The 22,620-nt window shown below is 43.2% G+C and overlaps 1 protein-coding gene across 3 annotated transcripts in view; it reads left to right on the top strand.

Annotated features, from left to right (window-relative positions):
• Positions 1 to 22,620, top strand: part of pemt (phosphatidylethanolamine N-methyltransferase) — a 97,248-nt gene that overhangs the window by 40,138 nt on the left and 34,490 nt on the right. For all 3 annotated transcript variants that reach the window (XM_029706363.1, XM_029706355.1, XM_029706374.1), the window contains exons 3-4: positions 360 to 475; positions 14,313 to 14,458. In XM_029706363.1, coding sequence (XP_029562223.1) covers positions 360 to 475; positions 14,313 to 14,458 — 262 coding nt within the window. The remainder of the gene's footprint in view (positions 1 to 359; positions 476 to 14,312; positions 14,459 to 22,620) is intronic.

Genomic DNA, 22,620 nt, shown 5'->3' with positions numbered 1-22,620 from the left:
ATGACGGTTATGATGTCGTTTAGGACCTTGAGCGTGGCTGAGGTGCACCCATGACCAGCTCTGAAACCAGATTGCATAGCGGAGAAGGTACGGTGGGATTCAAAATGGTCGGTAATCTGTTTGCTAACTTGGCTTTCGAAGACCTTAGAAAGACAGGGTAGGATAGATATAGGTCTATAGCAGTTTGGGTCTAGAGTGTTTTTTAAACTCTGGAGATGGGAAAACATGTTTTATGAGGTTGAACGTATGCTTTTTATAACAATGTTGAAATTTGGTGAAATAAATAGTTATTTTACATATTTAGTTATATTACATAACCAAAAAGGCCCTTTATTTATGAAATAAAACTTGTGTTGCAGGTGGCGCGTTGGGAGCATCGTACGAGAGGTCTGACCAGACTGTTTGGGGGTCCCTATCTGGCCTGCTACTGCCTTGGCACCCTCATCATCCTCCTCAATGTCTACCGCAGCCACAGGTTGGTGCCCATCTCTCTGCTGCTCTCTCTCGCTCTCTCTCTCTCTGCGCTCTCTCTCTGCGCTCTCTCTTTTTCTCTCTCTCTGCGCGCTCACTCGCTTTCTCTCTCCCTCCCTCCCTCCAGGTGATTGTTATCCTCCTTGTTTACTTTAAAGACAGGTGGGGGGGTTACTTGCGTTTGTGTGTGTGAGTGGTAGTAGATCAAGGTTATGTTGTATTTATCTCTGATAGTGAAGGGAAAAACAGCCTTCTCCTTCGTCACACTCTTCGCACTTCAATTTCCGCTGTGACCAGTCGTGTCAAATCCACTCTTTGGTCAGTCTTATGGTTGAAGGCTGTACAACAGTAACCTTTTGTACTGTAGACCTTTAACTGCTGCAGAATTTCCATCGTGGTGATGCACATTTGAGTTTTAAATCACTGTATATTTCTGAGGTATGTTGGAGTACAAGTGTAGCTCAAGGCTGTGGCTCCCAAGACAAAGTGATCTTAAGTTATAGCTAATACCATATCTATCTTTGTCAAGTATCACATGAAACATAGTATTAGCACAAATTGTAGACTTTTAGGGGTTTCCCCAAGAAGTGACTGTCTATTCCCTTTTTCCAAATCATTCGCATAGTTGGCCATTATGATTGAAGTGGATAATGCTCTTTGGAAAATATACAACTTCCATTGAAATGAAGGACCTCTCAGCTCCTCTCCATATTTGGACAGAATGACCAACAGTTTATTTACTGCTTCTGGTATTTTCCTGTTTGTGTTTGTGAGGAGTAACTTTCTATTCATGGAGAGCTACTTGTCTGACTTACTCCATCAGTTTAGACAGACAGACCCATTTTTACCTCACACCTTAGTGAAACTAAATGTTGCACAAGTTACTTCTAGTTTCCTGGAATGGATGTCTTTCCCACCCCAAGACTGTCCTTGCACTAACTTGGAATGGATGTCTTTCCCACCCCAAGACTGTCCTTGCACTAACTTGGAATGGATGTCTTTCCCACCCCAAGACTGTCCTTGCACTAACTTGGAATGGATGTCTTTCCCACCCCAAGACTGTCCTTGCACTAACTTGGAATGGATGTCTTTCCCACCCCAAGACTGTCCTTGCACTAACTTGGAATGGATGGCTTTCCCACCCCAAGACTGTCCTTGCACTAACTTGGAATGGATGGCTTTCCCACCCCAAGACTGTCCTTGCACTAACTTGGTCGTGAGGGGTGAGTACGGGTGGAGGGTGTGCCCCTTTTCCTGTTAGGCAGAGCTGGTTTTGAAAGACGTATTCAGAAAGTACCCAACACCAATTTATCTGACAGTTTCAATTTCAATTTCCAGCCTCCACCCTCCCATCTCTCCCTGTCTGGTAGCCCATTTAGACATAATGACAGCTCTGAGGTGTGGGGAGTAGAGGGGATGTGAAACACAGCTTTTGTGCTTGTATTTATAACCTGCCTTCACCTCTGATGTACTGAATGAACAGATTGACAGATGGAGTAGTGCATCAAGTGTGTTAAATCCTTAAGTTAGAGTAGCGTGACCTGACCTCTTCAATTGCACAATACACACACTCTCGCTAGCTCACCTCATGGCTTAGTTTGTCGCTGGCAAAACCCTTCTGTCGCAGCATGGTGCGTGTGAGCTCTGAGTATCCTAGAGTTAGAAAGTTAGTTTGTGTACACACACAAGCACCACGGACATGCACTGCTTATATGAAGGTAAACACTCATGCGCACGCACGCATGCACACACACACACACACACACACACACACACACACACACACGCAACAAGATTGTGAATAATTGCATTAATGCCATGCTAATTTTCTAAAAGCCATGCCAGTCCCTCTTGCCCACAACGCCACAGCTATTTTGTCACCACCTCGCTGTGGGCACCAGTCAACAACAATAACACTAACCGAGCCATGGAGAACTTCATAAATTAGCATTTTTAATGAAGACGTTTGTGAATGATTGTTCCCTCTGACCTTTACGGATGAGATAGGAATACATTATATATACACTGCCGTTCAAAAGTTTGGGGTCACTTAGAAATGTCCTTGTTTTTGGAAGAAAATGTAAAAAAAATGTCCATTAAAGTAACAAATACAGTGTAGACATTGTTAATGTTGTAAACTACTATTTACAACAGTGAAGAGGTTCCTCTGTCCAGTGTCTGTGTTCTTTTGCCCATCTTAATCTTATTTTTATTGCCCAGTATGAGATGGCATTTTCTTTGCAACTCTGCCTAGAAGGCCAGCATCCTGGAGTCATCTCTTCACTGTTGATGTTGAGACTGGTGTTTTGCGGGTACTAATTAATGAAGCTGCCAGTTGAGGACTTGTGAGGCGTCTGTTTCGCAAAGTAGACACTCTAAAGTACTTGTCCTCTTGCTCAGTTGTGCACCAGGGCCTCCCACTCCTCTTTCTATTCTGGTTAGAGCCAGTTTGCGCTGTACTGTGAAGGAAGTAGTACAGAGTGCTGTACGAGATCTTCAGTTTTTTGGCAATTTCTCGCATGGAATAGCCTTCATTTCTCAGAACAAGAATAGACTGAAGAGTCTCAGAAGAAAGGTCTTTGTTTCTGGCCATTTTGAGCCTGTAATTGAACCCACAAATGCTGATGCTCCAGATACTCAACTAGTCTAAGAAGGCCAGTTTTATTGCTTCTTTAATCAGAACAACAGTTTTCAGCTGTGCTAACATAATTGCAAAAGGGTTTTCTAATGATCAATTAGACTTCTAAAATTATTGGATTATGAAACTTGGATTAGCTAACACAACGTGTCATTGGAACACAGGAGTGATGGTTGCTGATAATGGGCCTCTGTACGCCTATGTAGATACTCCATAAAAGATCTGCCGTTTCCAGCTACAACAGTCATTTACAACATTAACAATGTCTGTACTGTATTTCTGATCAATTTGATGTTATTTTAATGGACAAAAAAATGCCCTTTTCTTTCAAAAACAAGGACATTTCTAAGTGACCCCAAACTTTTGAAGGTAGTGTATAAAAAATGAATCAATGCCTATGAACAGCACTATAATTCTCTACGAGCTCTTGATTTAGACTCCCTTGATGATGACTCAATGGAAGTGTCTGGATTATTAGGACTTGTAAAGAGAGATCTACACCCGTTTATGAGCCCTAAAAGCTCAAACGAGGATGAGAGACCCTTTGTGCTGTACTGGCACCAGAGTGCTCTCAAGTTTTTATAAACATTTACAGTGCATACGGAAATAAATCAGACCCCTTGACTTTTACCACGTTGCATTACAGCCTTATTCTAAAATGGATTACATCGTTTTTTCCCCTCATCAATCTACACACAATACCCCACAATGACAAAGCAAAAACAGGTTTTTAGAAATGTTTGCAAATGTATAAAAAACTACTGAAATATCACATTTTAAATAAGTATTCAGACCCTTTACTCAGTACTTTGTTGAAGCACCTTTGGCAGCGATTACAGCCTTGGGTCCTCTTAGGTATGACGCTACAAGCTTGGCACAGCTGTGTTTGGAGCTCTGTCAGGTTGGACGGGGAACGTCGCTGCACAGCTATTTTTAGGTCTCTCCAGAGATGTTCGATTGGGTTCACGTCCGGGCTCTGGCTGGGCCACTCAAGGACATTGAGACTTGTCCCGAAACCCCTCCTGCGTTTTCATGGCTGTGTGCTTAGGGTCATTGTCCTGTTGGAAGGTGAACCTTCGCCCCAGTCTGGAGCAGGTTTTCATCAAGCATCTCTGTTCTTTGCTCCGTTAATCTTTCCCTCGATCCTGACTAGTGCCCCAGTCCCTGCCACTGAAAAACCTTCCCACGGCATGATACTGCCACCACCATGCTTCACCGTATGGATGGTGCCAGGTTTCCTCCAGGCATGACCTTTGGCATTCAGGCCAAAGAGTTCAATCTTGATATCATCAGACCAAAGAAACTTGTTTCTCGTGGTCTGAGAGTCCTTTGGGTGCCTTTTGGCAAACTCCAAGTGGGCTGTCGTGCCTTTTACGGAGGAGTGGCTTCTGTCTGGCCACTCTACCATAAAGGCCTGTTTGGTAGAGTGCTGCAGAGATGGTCTCTCATCTCCACAGACAAACTCTGGAGCTCTGTCAGTGACCATCTGTTTCTTGGTCACCTCCCTGACCAAGACCCTTCTCCCCTGAATACTCAGTTTGGCCAGGCAGCCAGCTCTAGGAAGAGTCTTGGTGGTTCCAAATTTCTTCCATTTAAGAACGATTGAGGCCACTGTGTTCTTGGGGTCCTTCAATGCTTTAGACATTTTTTTAGTACCCTTCCCCAGATCTGTGCCTTGACACAATCCCGTCTCGGAGCTCTACGGACACAGCCTTCGACCTCATGGCTTGGTTTTTGCTCTGACATGCATTGTCAACTCTGGGACCTTATATAGACAGGTGTGTGCCATTCCAAATCATGTCCAATCAATTGAATTTACCACAGATGGACAAAAAATCAAGTTGTAGAAACATCATAATGATGATCAATGGAAACGGGATGCATCAGACCTCAATTTCAAGTCTCATAGGAAATGGCCTAAATACTTATGCAAATATCAAATTGTATTTGTCACATGCGCCGCATAAAACAGGTGTAGACTTCCAGTGAAATGTTTACTTACAAGCCCTTAACCAACATTGCAGTTATAAGTAAAAAACTAAATAACAGTAGCAAATAATTTAAGAGCAGCAGTAAAATAACAATAGCGAGGCTATATACAGGGGGTACAGAGTCAGAGTGACTATTCATAGATAATAAACAGAGTAGCAGCAGCGTAAAAGAGGGGAGGCAATCCAAATCTTCTGGGTAGCCAGTTGATTAGCTGTTCAGGAGTCTTATGGCTTGTGGGTAGAAACTGTTCAGAAGTCTTTTGGACCTAGACTTGGCGCTCCGGTACCGCTTGCCGTGCAGCAGCAGAGAAAACAGTCTATGACTAGGGTGGATGGAGTCATTGACCTTTTTTAGGGCCTTTCTCTGAACAGCCTGGTATAGAGGTCCTGGATGGCAGGAAGCTTGACCCCAGTGATGTACTGGGCCGTTCGCACTACCCTCTGTAATGCCTTGCGGTACGAGGCCAAGCAGTTGCCATACCAGGCAGTGACGCAACCAGTCAGGATGCTCTCGTTGGTGCAGCTGTAGAACGTTTTGAGGATCTGAGACCCATACCAAATATTTTCAGTCTCCTGATTGGGAATAGGCTTTGTCATGCCCTCTTCACGACCTTCTTGGTGTGTTTGTACCGTGATAGTTTGTTGGTGATGTGGACACCAAGGAACTTGAAGCTCTCAACTTGCTCCGCTATGGGAATGGGGGTGTGCTCGGTCCTCCTTTTCCTGTAGTCCACAATAATCTCCTTTGTCTTGATCACGTTGAGGGAGAGGTTGTTGTCCTGGCAACACACAGCTAGGTCTTTGACCTCCTCCCTATAGGCTTTCTCATCATTGTCGGTGTCTGGCCTCCCACTGTTGTCATCAGCAAACTTAATGATGGTGTTGGAGTCGTGCCTGAGGGGCCTGCATGTTGACGATCAGCGTGGCAGATTTATTGTTACCAACGCTTTCCACCTGGGGGGCGGCCCATCAGGAAGTCCAGGATCCAGTTGCAGAGGGAGGTGTTTAGTCCCAGGGTCCTTAGCTTAGTGGGGGAGAGGTTGAAAATGTCAGTGAAGACACTTGCCAGTTGGTCAGTGCATGCTCGGAGTACACGTCCTGGAAATCCGTCTGGCCCTGCGGCCTTGTGAATGTTGACCTGTTTATAGATCTTACTCACATCGGCTACGGAGAGCGTGATGACAGTCGTCCGGAACAGCTGATGCTCTCATGCATGTTTCAGTGTTAATTGCCTCGAAGCGAGCATAAAAGTAATTTAGCTCGTCTGGTAGGCTTGTGTCACTGGGCAGCTTGCGGCTGTGCTTCCCTTCATAGTCTGCAATAGTTTGCAAGCCCTGCCACATCTGACTAGCGTCGGAGCCTGTGTAGTACGACTTGATCTTAGTCCTGTATTGACGCTTTGCCTGTTTGATGGTTCGTCGGAGGGTATAAGCGGGAAATCTTATAAGCTTCTGGGTTAGAGTCCTGATCCTTGAAAGCGGCATCGATGCACTTATTGATGAAACCAGTGACTGATGTGGTGTACTCCTTTTGTGCGATCGGAAGAATCCCGGAACATATTCCGGTCTGTGCTAGCAAAACAATCCTGTAGCTTAGCATCTACTTCATCTGACCACTTTCTTATTGACTGAGACACTGGTGCTTCCTGCTTTAGATTTTTCTTGTAAGCAGGAATCAGGAGGATAGAATTATGGTCAGATTTGACAAATGGAGGGAGAGCTTTGTACCTGTCTCTGTGTGTGGAGTAAAGGTGGTCTTGAGATTTTTTCCCTCTGGTTGCACATTTAACATGCTGGTAGAAATTATTTAAAATGAATTTAAGTTTCCCTGCATTAAAGTCCCCAGCCACTAGGAGAGCCGTCTCTTGATGAGCATCGTCCTGTTTGCTTGTGGCCGTATACAGCTCATTGAGTGAGGTCTTAGTGCCAGCATCGGTTTGTGGTGGTAAATAGACATCTACAAAGAATATAGATGAAAACTCTCTTGGTAAATAGTCTGGTCTACAGCTTATCATGACATATTCTACCTCAGGTGCGCAAAACCTCAAGACTTCCTTAGATTTCGTGCACCAGCTGTTGTTTACAAATATACGTAAACGGCTTTCCAGAGGCGGCTGTTCTATCCTGCCGAAAACTTGTAAAACTCACCAGCTGTATGTTATTCATGCCATCGTTCAGCCATGACTCGGTGAAACATAAGATATTACAGTTTTTAATGTCCCGTTGGTAGGATATACAGTGGAAATCGGAAGTTTACATACACTTAGGTTGGAGTCATTAAAACGCGTTTTTCAACCACTCCACAAATTTCTGGTTAACAAACTATACTTTTGGCAAGTCGGTTAGGACTTCTACTTTGTGCATGACAAGTAATTTTTCCAACAATTGTTTACAGACATATTATTTCACTTATAATTCACTGTATCACAATTCTAGTTGGTCAGAAGTTTACATACTCTAAGTTGACCATGCCTTTAAACAGCTTGGAAAATTCCAGAAAATTATGTCATGGCTTTAGAAGCTTCTGATAGGCTAATTGACATCATTTGAGTCAATTGGAGGAAACCGGTACAAAAGTATTTATATCCACAGTAAAACGAGTCCTATATCGACATTACCTGAAAGGCCGCTCAGTAAGGAAGAAGCAGCTGCTCCAAAACCGCCTTAAAAAAGCCAGACTACTGTTTGCAACTGCACATGAGGATAAAGATCGTACTTTTTGGAGAAATGTCCTCTGGTCTGATGAAACAAAAATAGAACTGTTTGGCCATAATGACCATCGTTATGTTTGGAGGAAAAAGGGGGAGGCTTGCAAGCCGAAGAACGCCATCCCAACCGTGAAGCACGGAGGTGGCAGCATCATTTTGTGGGGGTGCTTTGCTGCAGGTGGGACTGGTGCACTTCACAAAATAGATGGCATCATGAGGAAAGAAAATTATGTTGATATATTGAAGCAACATCTCAAGACACCAGTCAGGAAGTTAAAGCTTGGTCGCAAATGGGTCTTCCAAATGGACAATGACCCCAAGCATACTTCCAAAGTTGTGGCAAAATGGCTTAAGGACAACAAAGTCAAGGTATTGGAGTGGCCATCACAAAGCCCTGACCTCAATCCTATAGAAAATGTGTGGGCAGAACTGAGAAAGCGTGTTCAAGCAAGGAGGCCACTAGACACCAATGCTGTCCTGTTATCTAGAAGCTCTTTTCGGTCATAAGATACGGTGGCGGAACATTATGTACAAAATAAGTTACCAATAAAAAAGTGATTTCATCTATTTTAGAATAGGGGTGTATGGTAACAAAATGTGGAAAGGGGGAAGGGGTCTGAATACTTTCCGAAGGCACTGTATAATGCAACGAGGGTTAGCTTGTGCGTCTATTTGTGCATGTGCATGTGCAAGGATACAACACTACATCACAACACAAATCCGAGTGGTCTTTGTGCCTCCATTAAGTATTCTCGCCCCCCATCCACCTCTCTCAATAGCGTATATAGGTATAGCTGTCTAAAATGAAGTTATTCAAGGGTCTGGTTATAAGAAGCAATAGTTGTAATAGTGTTTGTAGATGCTTCAGGGTTTGACAGTGTTTTGTATTTTTTTTTCTGTAGCCCTTTACATCATAAGGTTCAATAATCACATCCCACCGCAGGAGGTTGGTGGCACCTTAACCGAGGAGGACGGGCTCGTGGTAATGTTTGATGCCATTCCATTCGCTCTGTTCTGGACATTGTTATGAAGCGTCCACCCCTCAGCAGCGACAGCGTTCTGTGTCTAAATGAAAACCCTGCTGTCCTCAAGAGAAGCTATTCTCCCCAAACTCAGCCTCTCCTGGCTATTATGGCTTCTGTATTTCTCCAACTGACAGGAAATGTTTGACGTGAAACAATAAATCAATAAAGTAATCAATAAATCCCTTCCTTCATAGGATAGCGGTTTTTTTTTTGGATCTCCACTGTTCATTCACATCTATGCTCTATGCTATGCTATGCTCGCTCTCAGTCTCATGATCGGACCGAAGAATTGAAGGTTCTTTTGAACTGTTGAAAGTACTGTATGTATCTCAATGTCAGACAAAAAATGTTCACTACTAACCTTCTCGACATCCCAGTTTCCTTCAGATGCTGCTTCAAGATGCTATTATAGTCAGGTCTAACTTTTTAACTGTCACAAATTGTTGCAGTATGAGGACTCACTCTCTTGAGTGGGGCGTATGTTTATCAAATCTGTCATGTTTATCACCTAAGGTACCATGACAACTTTCTGTGCCTCAGGAGACCCTATTCAGTCAACTAAGTGACAGGAGTCTCTCAAGCTGCGAGAGTGCATTGTAAAAGTATCGAGTGCCTTACAAAAGTATTCAGACCCCTTGGATTTCTTCACATTCCAGCTTCACCTGGAATGCCAACAGTATTACAGGACTTCCCACATATCCTGAGCACTTGTTGGCTGCTTTTCCTTTTCCTCCAACTCCTCTCAAACCATGTCAATTGGGTTGAGGTTGGGTGATTGTGGAGGCCAGGTCATCTGATGCAGCACTCCATCACTCTCCTTCTTGGTCAAATAGCTCTTACACAGCCTGGAGGTGTGTTGGGTCATTGTCCTGTTGAAAAACAAATGATAGTCCCACTAAGCGCAAACCAGATGGGATGGCTTATCGCTGCAGAATGCTGTGGTAGCCATGCTTGTAAAATGTGCCTTGAATTCTAAGTAAATCACAGACCAGCAAAGGACCATCACACCACCTCCATGCTTCATGGTGGGAACCACACATGCGGAGATCATCCGTTCACCTACTCTGCGTCTCACAAAGACAGGGCGGTTGGAACCAAAAATCTCAAATTTGGACTCATCAGACCAATAGACAGATTTCCAATGTGCATTGCTCATGTTTCTTGGCCCAAGCTAGTCTCTTCTTCTTATTGGTGTCCTTTAGTAGTGGTTTCTTTTGAAGCAATTCGCTCATGAAGGCCTGATTCACTCAGTCGCTTCTGAACAGTTGTTGAGATGTGTCTATTACTTGAATTCCGTGAAGCATTTATTTGGGCTGCAATTTCTGAAGCTGGTAACTCTAAGGAACTTATCCTCTGCAGCAGAGGTAGCTCTGGGTCTTCCATTCCAGTGGCGGTCCTCATGAGAGCCAGTTTCATCATAGCACTTGATGATTTTTGCGACTGCACTTTGAGAAACGTTCAAAGTTCTTAAAATGTTCCGAATTGACTTACCTTCTTGTCTTAAAGTAATGATGGACTGTCATTTCTCTTTGCTTATTTGAGCTGTTCTTGCCATAATATGGACATGTTTTTTTACCAAATAGGGCTATCTTCTGTATACCACCCATACCTTGTCACAACACAACTGATTGGCTTAAACACATTAAGAAGGGAAGAAATTCAACAAATTCACTTTTAACAAGGCACTCCTGTTAATTGAAATGCATTCCAGGTGACTACCTCATGGAGCTTGTTGAGAGAATGCCAAGAGTGTGCAAAGCTGTCATCAAGGCAGAATGAAGAATCTCAAATATAAAATATACTTTTTTGCTTACTACATGATTCCATGTGTTATTTCATTGTTTTTGATGTCTTGACTATTATGCTACAATGTAGAAAATAGTAAAAAATAAATAAAAACCCTTGAATGATTAGGTGTGTCCAAACTTTTGACTGGTACTGTAATTTACAAACGAAGCATATGTGTTTAGTGAGTCCGCCAGATCCGAGGCAGTAGGGATGACCAGGGATGTTCTGTTAAGTGCGTGAACTGAACCATTTTCCTGTCTTGCTAAGCATTCAAAATGAATACTTTTGGGTGTCAAGGAAAATGTATGAAGTAAAAAGTACATTATTTTCTTAAGGAATGTAGTGAAGTAAAAGTAGTTACAAATATAAATGGTAAAGTACAGATACCCCAAAAAACTATTAATTAGTGCTTTCAAGTATTTTTACTTAAGTACTTTACACCACTGCCATGAACCCAATGGTCAGTGACAGCGCTCTAGAGCTCCTCTGTGGAGATGACAGCCCGCTTGGAGTTTTCCAAAAGGCACCTAAAGACTCTTAGACCATGAGAAACAAGATTCTCTGGTCTGATGAATCCAAGATTGAACTCTTTGGCCTAAATGCCAAGTGTCACGTCTGGAGGAAACCTGGCACCATCCCTACGGTGAAGCATGGTGGTGGCGGCAGCATGCTGTGGGGATGTTTTTCAGCGGCAGGGACTGGGAGACTAGTCTTTCCTTTTTTTAATACTTGTCTAAAATCCTGTTTTTGCTTTGTCATTATGGGGTATTGTGTGTAGATTGATGAGGGGGAAAAACTATTTAATCCACATAACAAAATGTGGAAAAAGTGAAGGGGTCTGAATACATTCCAAATGCACTGTATGTGTGCCATTCAGAGAATGAATGGACAAGACAGAAGATTTGAAGTGCTTTTGAAAGGGGTATGGTAGTTGGTGCCAAGCGCAATGTTGCTGGCTTTTTCATGCTCAACAGTTACCCGTGTGTATCAAGAATGCTCCACCACCCAATGGACATCCAGTCAACTTGACACAACTGTGGGAAACATTGGAGTCAACATGGGCCAGCATCCCTGTGGAACGCTTTCGACACCTTGTAGAGTCCATGCCCCGACGAATTGAGGCTTTTCTGAGGGCAAAAGGGGGTGCAACTCAATATTAGGAAGGTGTTCCTAATGTTTTGTACACTCAGTGTATATGATGTAGGGAAAATATTGCATTATTGTTATTATTATTATTATTAGTCAAATATTCCAGCTCTGATATTTTCTTCAAGGACAAGAACAGTTGCGATGAAAATCAATGCACTGCACCAAAACAGGCCCAGAAGCTAGGATATGCATATAATTGGTAGATTTGGATAGAAAACACTCTAAAGTTTCTAAAACTGTTAAAATAATGTCTGTGAGTATAACATAACTTATTTGGCAGGCGAAACCCGAGGACAAACCATCCAGGATTTTTTGTTGTTGTTGCGGTGACAGTGTTTTCAATGGGTTTTCTATGTGGATCTAGATTTCTAAGGCACTTGCTTGCAGTTCCTATCGCTTCCACTGGATGTCAACAGTCTTTAGAAATTGGTTGATGTCTTTCTTTTGAGTAATGAAGAAGTATGGCTGTTCAGAACGAGGGTCGGGTCTAGTGTACTGTTGTGGTTGGGGCGGACGACCTGAAAGCTCGCTCCACTTTGTTTTCGTCCGGTGTTGAACACTGTTTATCCCGTCTTAAATTTTATTGATTATTTACGTAAAAAAATACCTAAAGTTGTATTATGAAAGTTGTTTGAAATGTTTGGATCAAGATTACAGGTAATTTAGTAAATATTTTGGAGTCATATTGTGCGAGTTGGAACCGCTGTTTTTCTGAATCAAATGCGCCAAATAAATGGACATTTTGGAGATATAACGACGGAATTTATCGAACAAAAGTTGTTTATGGGACATATTGGAGTGCCAACAGAAGAAGATCTTCAAAGGTAAGGCATGAATTATATCGTTATTTCTGAGTTTTGTGTCGTGCCTGGCGGGTTGAATTATGATTGTCATGTTTGATGGGGTGCTGTCCTCAGATAATCGCATGGTTTGCTTTCGCCGTAAAGCCTTTTTGAAATCTGACACGGTGGCTAGATTAACAAGAAGTTAAGGCGCCGCTCCAGGCGCCGCTCCAGAATCTCACATAAGTGTTCAATTGGGTTGAGATTTGATGACAGACACACAACACACCCTTTAAACCCCCTATGCGCCAGACCATAGGTTAGTATCAGAAGAAAACTAGGTTCGGAAAGCTGTCAGGAGGGTCTGTATTGTTGTGATGTGCACATTTCTGTAGCATTACATTTAACTTCAAAGGCAGACTACCAGGAATTGTGTGTGGGTGCTGGGATCCTGGTAGGAACACCTGCTGCCAAAGACTCACTGTGGCAGCTGTGATTTGATATGGAAGGGGAGGAGTAACTCACTGTTTTTGTAATTCTCTGTTACTGTCATTTTCATTGGTCATTATTCATTATTTTTGCTTCAGTTGAATGTAAGTTTCGGTCTGTCATTTGTCACCAGTTTTTTTGTGTGTGAAAATAACAAAGAAAATGAATGTCACCTTTAAACTCTGTCTAGTTAACATCAACTCAGGGAGATTGTTCAAGATTGACGTCGAAGTTGGACGTCCATCCATGTCCTGAGGATGTCCGGAAATGCATTCAAAACTGGCCACTAGAGGCAACAGTGAGCACTATTACCATCAAGTAGGCTCTGGTTTTATTAGGGCGTTGTGAATGGGGGTGGTGCATTGGCGTAATCCTATGATCCCAGTCATGGAAACTGCTTTTAATTTTTTTGTTTAAACCCTATCCCAAACCTTAACCCTTACCTTTAACCATTCAGAATGAGTGCCTTAACTTTAAAAAATGTTTTACATTTGGAGAAATAGAACGATACAGAACAGTAGGAGCAACAACCAACTTCGATTTGTAATGTTTGGAGAAAGTAGATGAAAGTCTAATTCTGCAGTGAGACTGTGAGAGCCTGTTGCATAGTGTCCATGACAACAGCAAATAAATCACAACCAAATAAAGTCATGGGAAACGTTTTCTTATCAGATCATGGGTTAAGTTGGGAGTCCTTCAAAGTTTTACTGTGTACTTTGATATTAAATGTAATCGAGAACATTCTCCGTTATATCGCTGGTGTTCCCTGATCATTTATCATGAAACTCTAAACATGTTATGGGTATTGTGCGTAGAGGGCTCAGAGTATACACAGTATCTGTGTTTTTCAATCCAAACCCCTGGGAAAGTTTACTTTTGGCCATCATTATCAGATACATTGCTTAAATTGTTTGTTTTCTCTTTTCAACAAAACATTAACCCAAGTTTAATTTCAGTGATGTGTTGACCTTAAGAAACTAGGCCAGCTTTGCGTACTTCATTGACATACATGTTGAATCATCTCTCCTATTTCATATGTATGATTATGTTAACAAAAACAAGGCTGCCTGCTAATTTCTAGCCTTATCTCCCCTTTCCCCCTTCTTTTCTGTTCTTCCTTCTCTCTTCTCTCTCCACTTCTCTCTCATCTCCCTTCACTTCTCTCTGTTCTTTCATCTCCTCTTTTCCTCCTCTCTTCTGCTCCTCTCCATCTGTACCTCTTCCTATCCCTTAATCCTCCCCTTCTCCCCCACGCCCCTTCCCTCTCTCCAGTATGACAGTGGCGATGAAGGCCCAGGCGAGGTGGGAGGTGATGGCCAGCCCAGAGGTGTTCTACGCGGGGGCAGCTCTCATGGCCCTGGGCTCTGTCTTGGTGGTCACCAGCTTCCTGGCTCTCGGATTCACTGGGACCTTCCTGGGTGGGTCTTAAAGTTGCTCTCCACTGCTTTTCAGAATATAGTATAGACCTATTAGGGTTCATAAATTTGTTTATATTGTGATGACGTTTGTGCAAATGCTGTGATGAAGCAGAAAGGTTGTGAGACTTAGCGTTAGCACAGTAAATACATGAGACTTAAAAAGTGCAGTGTGTAAGAGTTTCTTTTGATACTTAAATACACTGAGTGTCCAAAATATTAGGAACACCTTCCTAATATTGAGTTGCACCCCTTTTGCCCTCAGAACTGCTTCAATTAATCGGGGCATGGACTCTGTAAGGTGTTGAAAGCATTCCACAGGGCCCATCTCGACTCCAATGCTGTCCTTTGGGTAGTGGACCATTCTTGATACCCAGCAGCGTTGCAGTTCTTGACACACTCAAACCGGAGCGCCTGGCAACTACGACCAATGTTACCAATGTTACCAATGTTACCTCTAGGCCTGCAGCTCCCCTCAGACTGCCGCACAGAAGAAATTAAAACTTCACTCAACTTTCTAGAGTTTTCCCCTTTAGTTAACATTATCAACGTTTCGCTCTACTGTTAGAATTGTGATCGAATCAATACAATATTAGCGACTTTCAATGTAACATACCAAAACAAACTATGCAAGACATAGTATGCAAAGCAAACTATGCAAGAGATGTTCTTCTAGGCAGAGTGCATTGGAGTAGAATTGTATTGCATGAACAAAAGCTGAAGGACATACGCACATCCAGGTACGTTTTGCAGGTGCTGGAGTTGTAGGTGAATTCATGAAGAAGGAAAATGCCGCGCACTGCTGCTCATGCTGCCAGGTCATTTTACTATAACAACATTTCAACCCTTAGGTCTTCATCAGGCATGCATACCCAGGTGGGGGTGGAATGTCATATATATATATACAGTTGAAGTCAGAAGTTTACATACACCTTAGCTAAATACATTTAAACTCAGTTTTTCACAATTCCTGACATTTAATCCTAGTAAAACTTCACCACTTTATTTTAAGAATGTGAAATGTCAGAATAATAGTAGAGAGAATGATTTATTTCAGCTTTTATTTCTATCATCACATTCCCAGTGGGTCAGAAGTTTACATACACTCAATTAGTATTTGGTACCATTACCTTTAAATTGTTTAACTTGGGTCAAACGTTTCAGGTAGCCTTCCACAAGCTTCCCACAATAAGTTGGGTGAATTTTGGCCTATTCCTCCTGACAGAGCTGGTGTAACTGAGTCAGGTTTTTAGGCCTCCTTGCTCGCACTTGCTTTCTCAGTTCTGCCCACACATTTTCTATAGGATTGAGGTCAGGGCTTTGTGATGGCCACTCCAATACCTTGACTTTGTTGTCCTTAAGCCATTTTGCCACAATTTTGGAAGTATGCTTGGGGTCATTGTCCATTTGGAAGACCCATTTGCGACCAAGCTTTAACTTCCTGACTGATGTCTTGAGATGTTTCTTCAATATATCCACATGATTTTCCATCCTCATGATGCCATCTATTTTGAAGTGCACCAGGCCCTCCTGCAGCAAAGCACCCCCAAAACATGATGCTGCCACCCCCGTGCTTCACTGTTGGGATGGTGTTCTTCGGCTTGCAAGCCTCCCGCTTTTTCCTCCAAACATAATGATGGTCATTACGACCAAACAGTTCTATTTTTGTTTCATCAGACCAGAGGACATTTCTCCAGAAAGTACGAATTTTATCCCCTTCTGCAGTTGCAAACCGGAGTCTGGCTTTTTTATGGAGGTTTTGAAGCATTGGCTTCTTCCTTGCTGAGCGGCCTTTCAGGTTATGTCAATATGGGACTCGTTTTACTGTGGATATAGATACTTTTGTACCTGTTTCCTCCAGCATCTTCACAAGGTCCTTTGCTGTTGTTCTGGGATTGATTCACACTTTTCACACCAAAGTACGTTAATCTCTAGGAGACAGAACACCTCTCCTTCCTGAGCGGTATGACGGCTGCGTGGTCCCATGGTGTTTATACTTGCGTACTATTGTTTGTACAGATGAACGTGGTACCTTCAGGCGTTTGGAAATTGCTCCCAAGGATGAACCAGACTTATGGAGGTCTACAATTTTTTTCTGAGGTCTTGGCTAATTTCTTTTGATTTTCCCATGATGTCAAGCAAAGAGGCACTGAGTTTGAAGGTAGGCCTTGAAATACATCCATGGGTACACCTCCAATTGACTCAAATGATGTCAATTAGCCTATCAGAAGCTTCTAAAGCCGTGACATAATTTTCTGGAATTTTCCAAGCTGTTTAAAGGCACAGTCAACTTAGTGTATGTAAACTTCTGACCCACTGGAAGTGTGATACAGTGAATTATAAGTGAAATAATCTGTCTGTAAACAATTGTTGGAAAAATGACTTGTCATGCACAATAGATGTCCTTACCGACTTGCCAAAGCTACAGTTTGTTAACAAGAAATTTGTGTAGTGGTTGAGAAACGAGTTTTAATGACTCCAATTTAAGTGTATGTAAACTTCCGACTTCAACTGTAGTTAAAGTTATTGGTCGATGTGGGCTTAGCTACAGAGGACACAGACACGACGCTGTTATATAACTTGGAAAACATGGCTGTCAATCATGGCAAGTTTCTTGAGCTTATGCCTGCCTACAAGAGCATGTTAGTGATTGCATTGAGAAGAGCAAGAAGCAGATGGGAAGTAAGGAAGAGGGTCCTTGGTAACTATGATGTCCAAAACAACAGCAAATAAAGTAATTGAAGTCATCAGAATGTTGATTCAGCAGACAATTGCTGTTGAACTGAGAAATGCAGGGATGTTCTCAATACAAATGTACACAACACAGGATTTAACATCCAAAGACCAGTGTGCAGTAGTTCTACGATATGTCACTGATGTTGTCCATGACAGACTCATTGCGGTCATTGACTGTGAGTCATGGACTGGACAGTACTTTGTAGACCCGGTGAAACAGACCCTTGAGAAGATGGACATAGATATCAAACAGTGTGTTGGTAATGCAACAGACGGAGCAGCTAATATTCAGGGACAATACAGGGGCTTCTCTGCATTGCTCACAGGAGAGTCTCCTAACCAAGTACACATATGGTGTTACTCACATGTCCTCAACCTTGTGCTAACTGACACCACTGGGGTTGTTGTGGCAAGTGAATCCCTTTTCTCACTACTGAATGACATTGCAGTGTTCGTTCGAGATTCCTACAAGCGCATGAAGCTATGGGAGGAAACCAGTGAGGACAGCAGACACAGACAGCTTGATGTAATTGGTGAAACACACTGGTGGGCAAAAGACGAGGCTTTGAGGAAAGTATTTGGAAGCTTTGCAAAGCCTGACCGTGCACTTTACACCGATGTGGTCATCACTATGGAAAGAATTGAAAAGGATGTGACCATTAAACCTGACATATGAAGCAAGGCCCAAGGGTACAAGGATGCTCTCCTAAAGTATGAAACCATACTTACAGCTGAGGTTTTTCTCAGGATTTTTGAGCAGATGTCCCCTCTCTCTAAATACTTGCAAACAACTGGCATGGATATCGTAACAGCACAGCACTTGGTGACGGGAACAGAGGAAAACCTGAGAAAGCATGCCCGAGACTTTAAGGGTGTGAAGAGGTCAGCAGACGACTTTGAGTGGGCCAAAGGCATTCTGGAGGATCAGCACGACTGTGATGCCGAAGCTCAGATTGCTCTCCCAGAGAAGAGAACAAAAAAAAGAAGAGAAAACCAGGTGAGTTGGCAGAATCACATCAAATGTAAGAAGGACTATATAAATACATAAGCTGATATCTCAAAGTGCTGTACAGAAACCCAGCCTAAAACCCCAAACAGCAAGTAATGCAGGTGTAGAAGCACGGGGGCTAGGAAAAACTCCCTAGAAAGGCCAAAACCTAGGAAGAAACCTAGAGAGAAACCAGGCTATGAGGGGTGGCCAGTCCTCTTCTGGCTGTGCCGGGTGGAGATTATAACAGAACATGGCCAAGATGTTCAAATGTTCATAAATGACCAGCATGGTCAAATAATAATAATCACAGTAGTTGTCGAGGGTGCAACAAGTAAGTGCCTCAAGAGTAAATGTAATTTGGCTTTTCATACCCGATCATTGAGAGTATCTCTATCGCTCCTGCTGTCTCTAGAGAGTTGAAAACAGCAGGTCTGGGACAGGTAGCACGTCCGGTGAACAGGTCAGGTTTCCATAGCCGCAGGCAGAACAGTTGAAACTGGAGCAGCAGCATGGCCAGGTGGACTGGGGACAGCAAGGAGTGATCATGCCAGGTAGTCCGGAGGCATGGTCCTAGGGCTCAGGTCCTCCGAGCGAGAGAAAGAGAGAATTAGAGAGAGCATACTTAAATTCACACAGGACACCGGATAAGACAGGAGAAATACTCCAGATATAACAGACTGACCCTAGCCCCCCAACACATAAACTACAGCAGCATAAATACTGGAAGGGTCAAGAGACACTGTGGCCCCATCCGATGATACCCCTGGACAGGGCCAAACAGGCAGGATATAACCCCACCCACTTTTCCAAAGCACAGCCCCCACACCACTACAGGGATATCTTCATCCACCAACTTACCATCCTGAGACAAGGCTGAGTATAGCCCACAAAGATCACCTCCACGGCACAACCCAAGGGGGGGGCGCCAACCCAGACAGGAAGACCACGTCAGTGACTCAACCCACTCAAGTGACGCACCCATCCTAGGGACGGCATAGAAGAACACCAGTAAGCCAGTGATTCAGCCCCTGTAATAGGGTTAGAGGCAGAGAATCCCAGCAAGGGCGGTTCGTTGCTCCAGAGCCTTTCCGTTCACTTTCACACTCCTGGGCCAGACTACACTCAATCGTAGGACCTACTGAAGAGATGAGTCTTCAGTAAAGACTTAAAGTTTGAGACTGAGTCTGCGTCTCTCACATGGGTAGGCAGACCATTCCATAAAAATGGAGCTCTATAGGAGAAAGCCCTGCCTCCAGCTGTTTGCTTAGAAATTCTAGGGACAATTAGGAGGACTGCGTCTTGTGACCGTAGCGTACGTGTAGGTATGTACAGCAGGACCAAATCGGAGAGATAGGTAGGAGCAAGCCCATGTAATGCTTTGTAGGTTAGCAGTAAAACTTTGAAATCAGCCCTTGCCTTAACAGGAAGCCAGTGTAGGGAGGCTAGCACTGGTGTAATATGATCAAATTTTTTGGTTCTAGTCAGGGTTCTAGCAGCCGTATTTAGCACTAACTGAAGTTTTTTTAGTGCTTTATCCGGGTAGCTGGAAAGTAGAGCATTGCAGTAGTCCAACCTAGAAGTAACAAAAGCATGGATACATTTTTCGGCATCATTTTTCGACAGAAAGTTTCTGATTTTTGCAATGTTACGTAGATGGAAAAAAGCTGTCCTTGAAACAGTCTTGATATGTTCTTCAAAAGAGAGATCAGGGTCCAGAGTAAAGCCGAGGTCCTTCACAGTTTTATTTGAGACGACTGTACAACCAAGATTAATTGTCAGATTCAACAGAAGATCTCTTTGTTTCTTGGGACCTAGAACAAGCATCTCTGTTTTGTCCGAGTTTAAAAATAGAAAGTTTGCAGCCATCCACTTCCTTATGTCTGAAACACAGGCTTCTAGCGAGGGCAATTTTGGGGCTTCACCATGTTTCATTGAAATGTACAGCTGTGTGTCATCCGCATAGCAGTGAAATGTAACATTATGTGTTCGAATGACATCCCTAAGAGGTCAAATATATAGTGAAAACAATAGTGGTCCTAAAACGGAACCTTGAGGAACACCGAAATTTACAGTTGATTTGTCAGAGGACAAACCATTCACAGAGACAAACTGATATCTTTCCGACAGATGAGATCTAAACCAGGCCAGAACTTGTCCGTGTAGACAAATTTGGGTTTCCAATCTCTCCAAAAGAATGTGGTGATCGATGGTATCAAAAGCAGCACTAAGGTCTAGGAGCACAAGGTCAGATGCAGAGCCTCGGTCTGACGCCATTAAAAGGTCATTTACCACCTTCACAAGTGCAGTCTCAGTGCTATGATGGGGTCTAAAACCAGACTGAAGCGTTTCGTATACATTGTTTGTCTTTAGGAAGGCAATGAGTTGCTGCGCAACAGTTTTTTCAAAATTGGAAGATTCGATATAGGCCGATAGTTTTTTAAAATATTTTCTAGGTCAAGATGTGGCTTTTTCAAGAGAGGCTTTATTACTGCCACTTTTAGTGAGTTTGGTACACATCCGGTGGATAGAGAGCCGTTTATTATGTTCAACATAGGAGGGCCAAGCACAGGAAGCAGCTCTTTCAGTAGTTTAGTTGGAATAGGGTCCAGTATGCAGCTTGAAGGTTTAGAGAGGCCATGATTATTTTCATCATTGTGTCAAGAGATATAGTACTAAAACACTTTAGTGTCTCCCTTGATCCTAGGTCCTGGCAGAGTTGTGCAGACTCAGGACAACGGAGCTTTGGAGGAATACGCAGATTTAAAGAGGAGTCCGTAATTTGCTTTCTAATGATCATGATCTTTTCCTCAAAGAAGTTAATGAATTTATTACTGCTGAAGTGAAAGCCATCCTCTCTTGGGGAATGCTGCTTTTTAGTTAGCTTTGCGACAGTATTAAAAATAAATTTCGGATTGTTCTTATTTTCCTCAATTAAGTTGGAAAAATAGGATGATCGAGCAGCAGTGAGGGCTCTTCGATACTGCACGGTACTGTCTTTCCAAGCTAGTCGGAAGACTTCCAGTTTAGTGTGGCACCATTTCCGTTCCAATTTTCTGGAAGCTTGCTTCAGAGCTTGGGTATTTTCTATATACCAGGGAGCTACTTTCTTATGACAAATGTTTTTAGGGGTGCAACTGCATCTAGGGTATTGCACAAGGTTAAATTGAGTTCCTCGGTTAGGTGGTTAACTGATTTTTGTCCTTGGGTAGGCAGAGGGAGTCTGGAAGGGCATCAAGGAATCTTTGGGTTGTCTGAGAATTTATAGCATGACTTTTGATGCTCCTAGGATGGGGTCTGAGCAGATTATTTGTTGCGATTGCAAACGTAATAAAATGGTGGTCCGATAGTCCAGGATTATGGGGAAAAATGTTAAGATCCACAACATTTATTCCACGGGACAAAACTAGGTCCAGAATATGGGTTAGGGTGGCAGTGGCAGTGAGTAGGTCCAGAGACATGTTGGACAAAACCCACTGAGTCGATGATGGCTCCGAAAGCCTTTTGGAGTGGGTCTGTGGACTTTTCCATGTGAATATTAAAGTCACCAAAAATTAGAATATTATCTGCTATGACTACAATGTCCGATAGGAATTCAGGGAACTCAGTGAGGAACGCTGTATATGGCCCAGGAGGCCTGTAAACAGAAGCTATAAAAAGAGATTGAGTAGGATGCATAGATTTCATGTCTAGAAGTAAATTGAAATTTGCTATCGTAAATGTTAGCAACACCTCCGCCTTTGCGAGATGCACGGGGGATATGGTCACTTGTGTAACCAGGAGGTGAGGCCTCATTTAACACAGTAAATTCATCAGGCTTAAGCCATGTTTCAGTCAGGCCAATCACATCAAGATTATGATCAGTGATTAGTTCATTGACTAACTGCCTTTGAAGTGAGGGATCTAACATTAAGTAGCCCTATTTTGACATGTGAGGTATCACAATGTCTTTCAATAATGTCAGGAATGGAGGAGGTCTTTATTCCAGTGAGATTGCTAAGGCGAACACCGCCATGTTTAGTTTTGCCCAACCTAGGTCGAGGCACAGACACGGTCTCAATGGGGATAGCTGAGCTGACTACACTAACTGTGCTAGTGGCAGACTCCACTAAGCTGGCAGGCTGGCTAACAGCTTGCTGCCTGGCCTGCACCCTATTTCATTGTGGAGCTAGGGGAGTTAGAGCCCTGTCTATGTTCGTAGATAAGATGAGAGCACCCCTCCAGCTAGGATGGAGAACGTCACTCCTCAACAGGCCAGGCTTGGTCCTGTTTGTGGGTGAGTCCCAGAAAGAGGGCCAATTATCTAGAAATTCTATCTTTTGGGAGGGGCAGAAAACAGTTTTCAACCAGCAATTGAGTTGTGAGACTCTGCTGTAGAGCTCATCACTCCCCCTAACTGGGAGGGGGCCAGAGACAATTACTCGATGCCGACACGTCTTTC

Source organism: Salmo trutta, chromosome 2, assembly GCF_901001165.1.
Source record: "Salmo trutta chromosome 2, fSalTru1.1, whole genome shotgun sequence".
NCBI classification, from domain to species: Eukaryota; Metazoa; Chordata; class Actinopteri; order Salmoniformes; family Salmonidae; genus Salmo; species Salmo trutta.
Note: the sequence above shows the minus strand (reverse complement) of the source record. Positions and strands in the feature narration are given on the sequence as shown.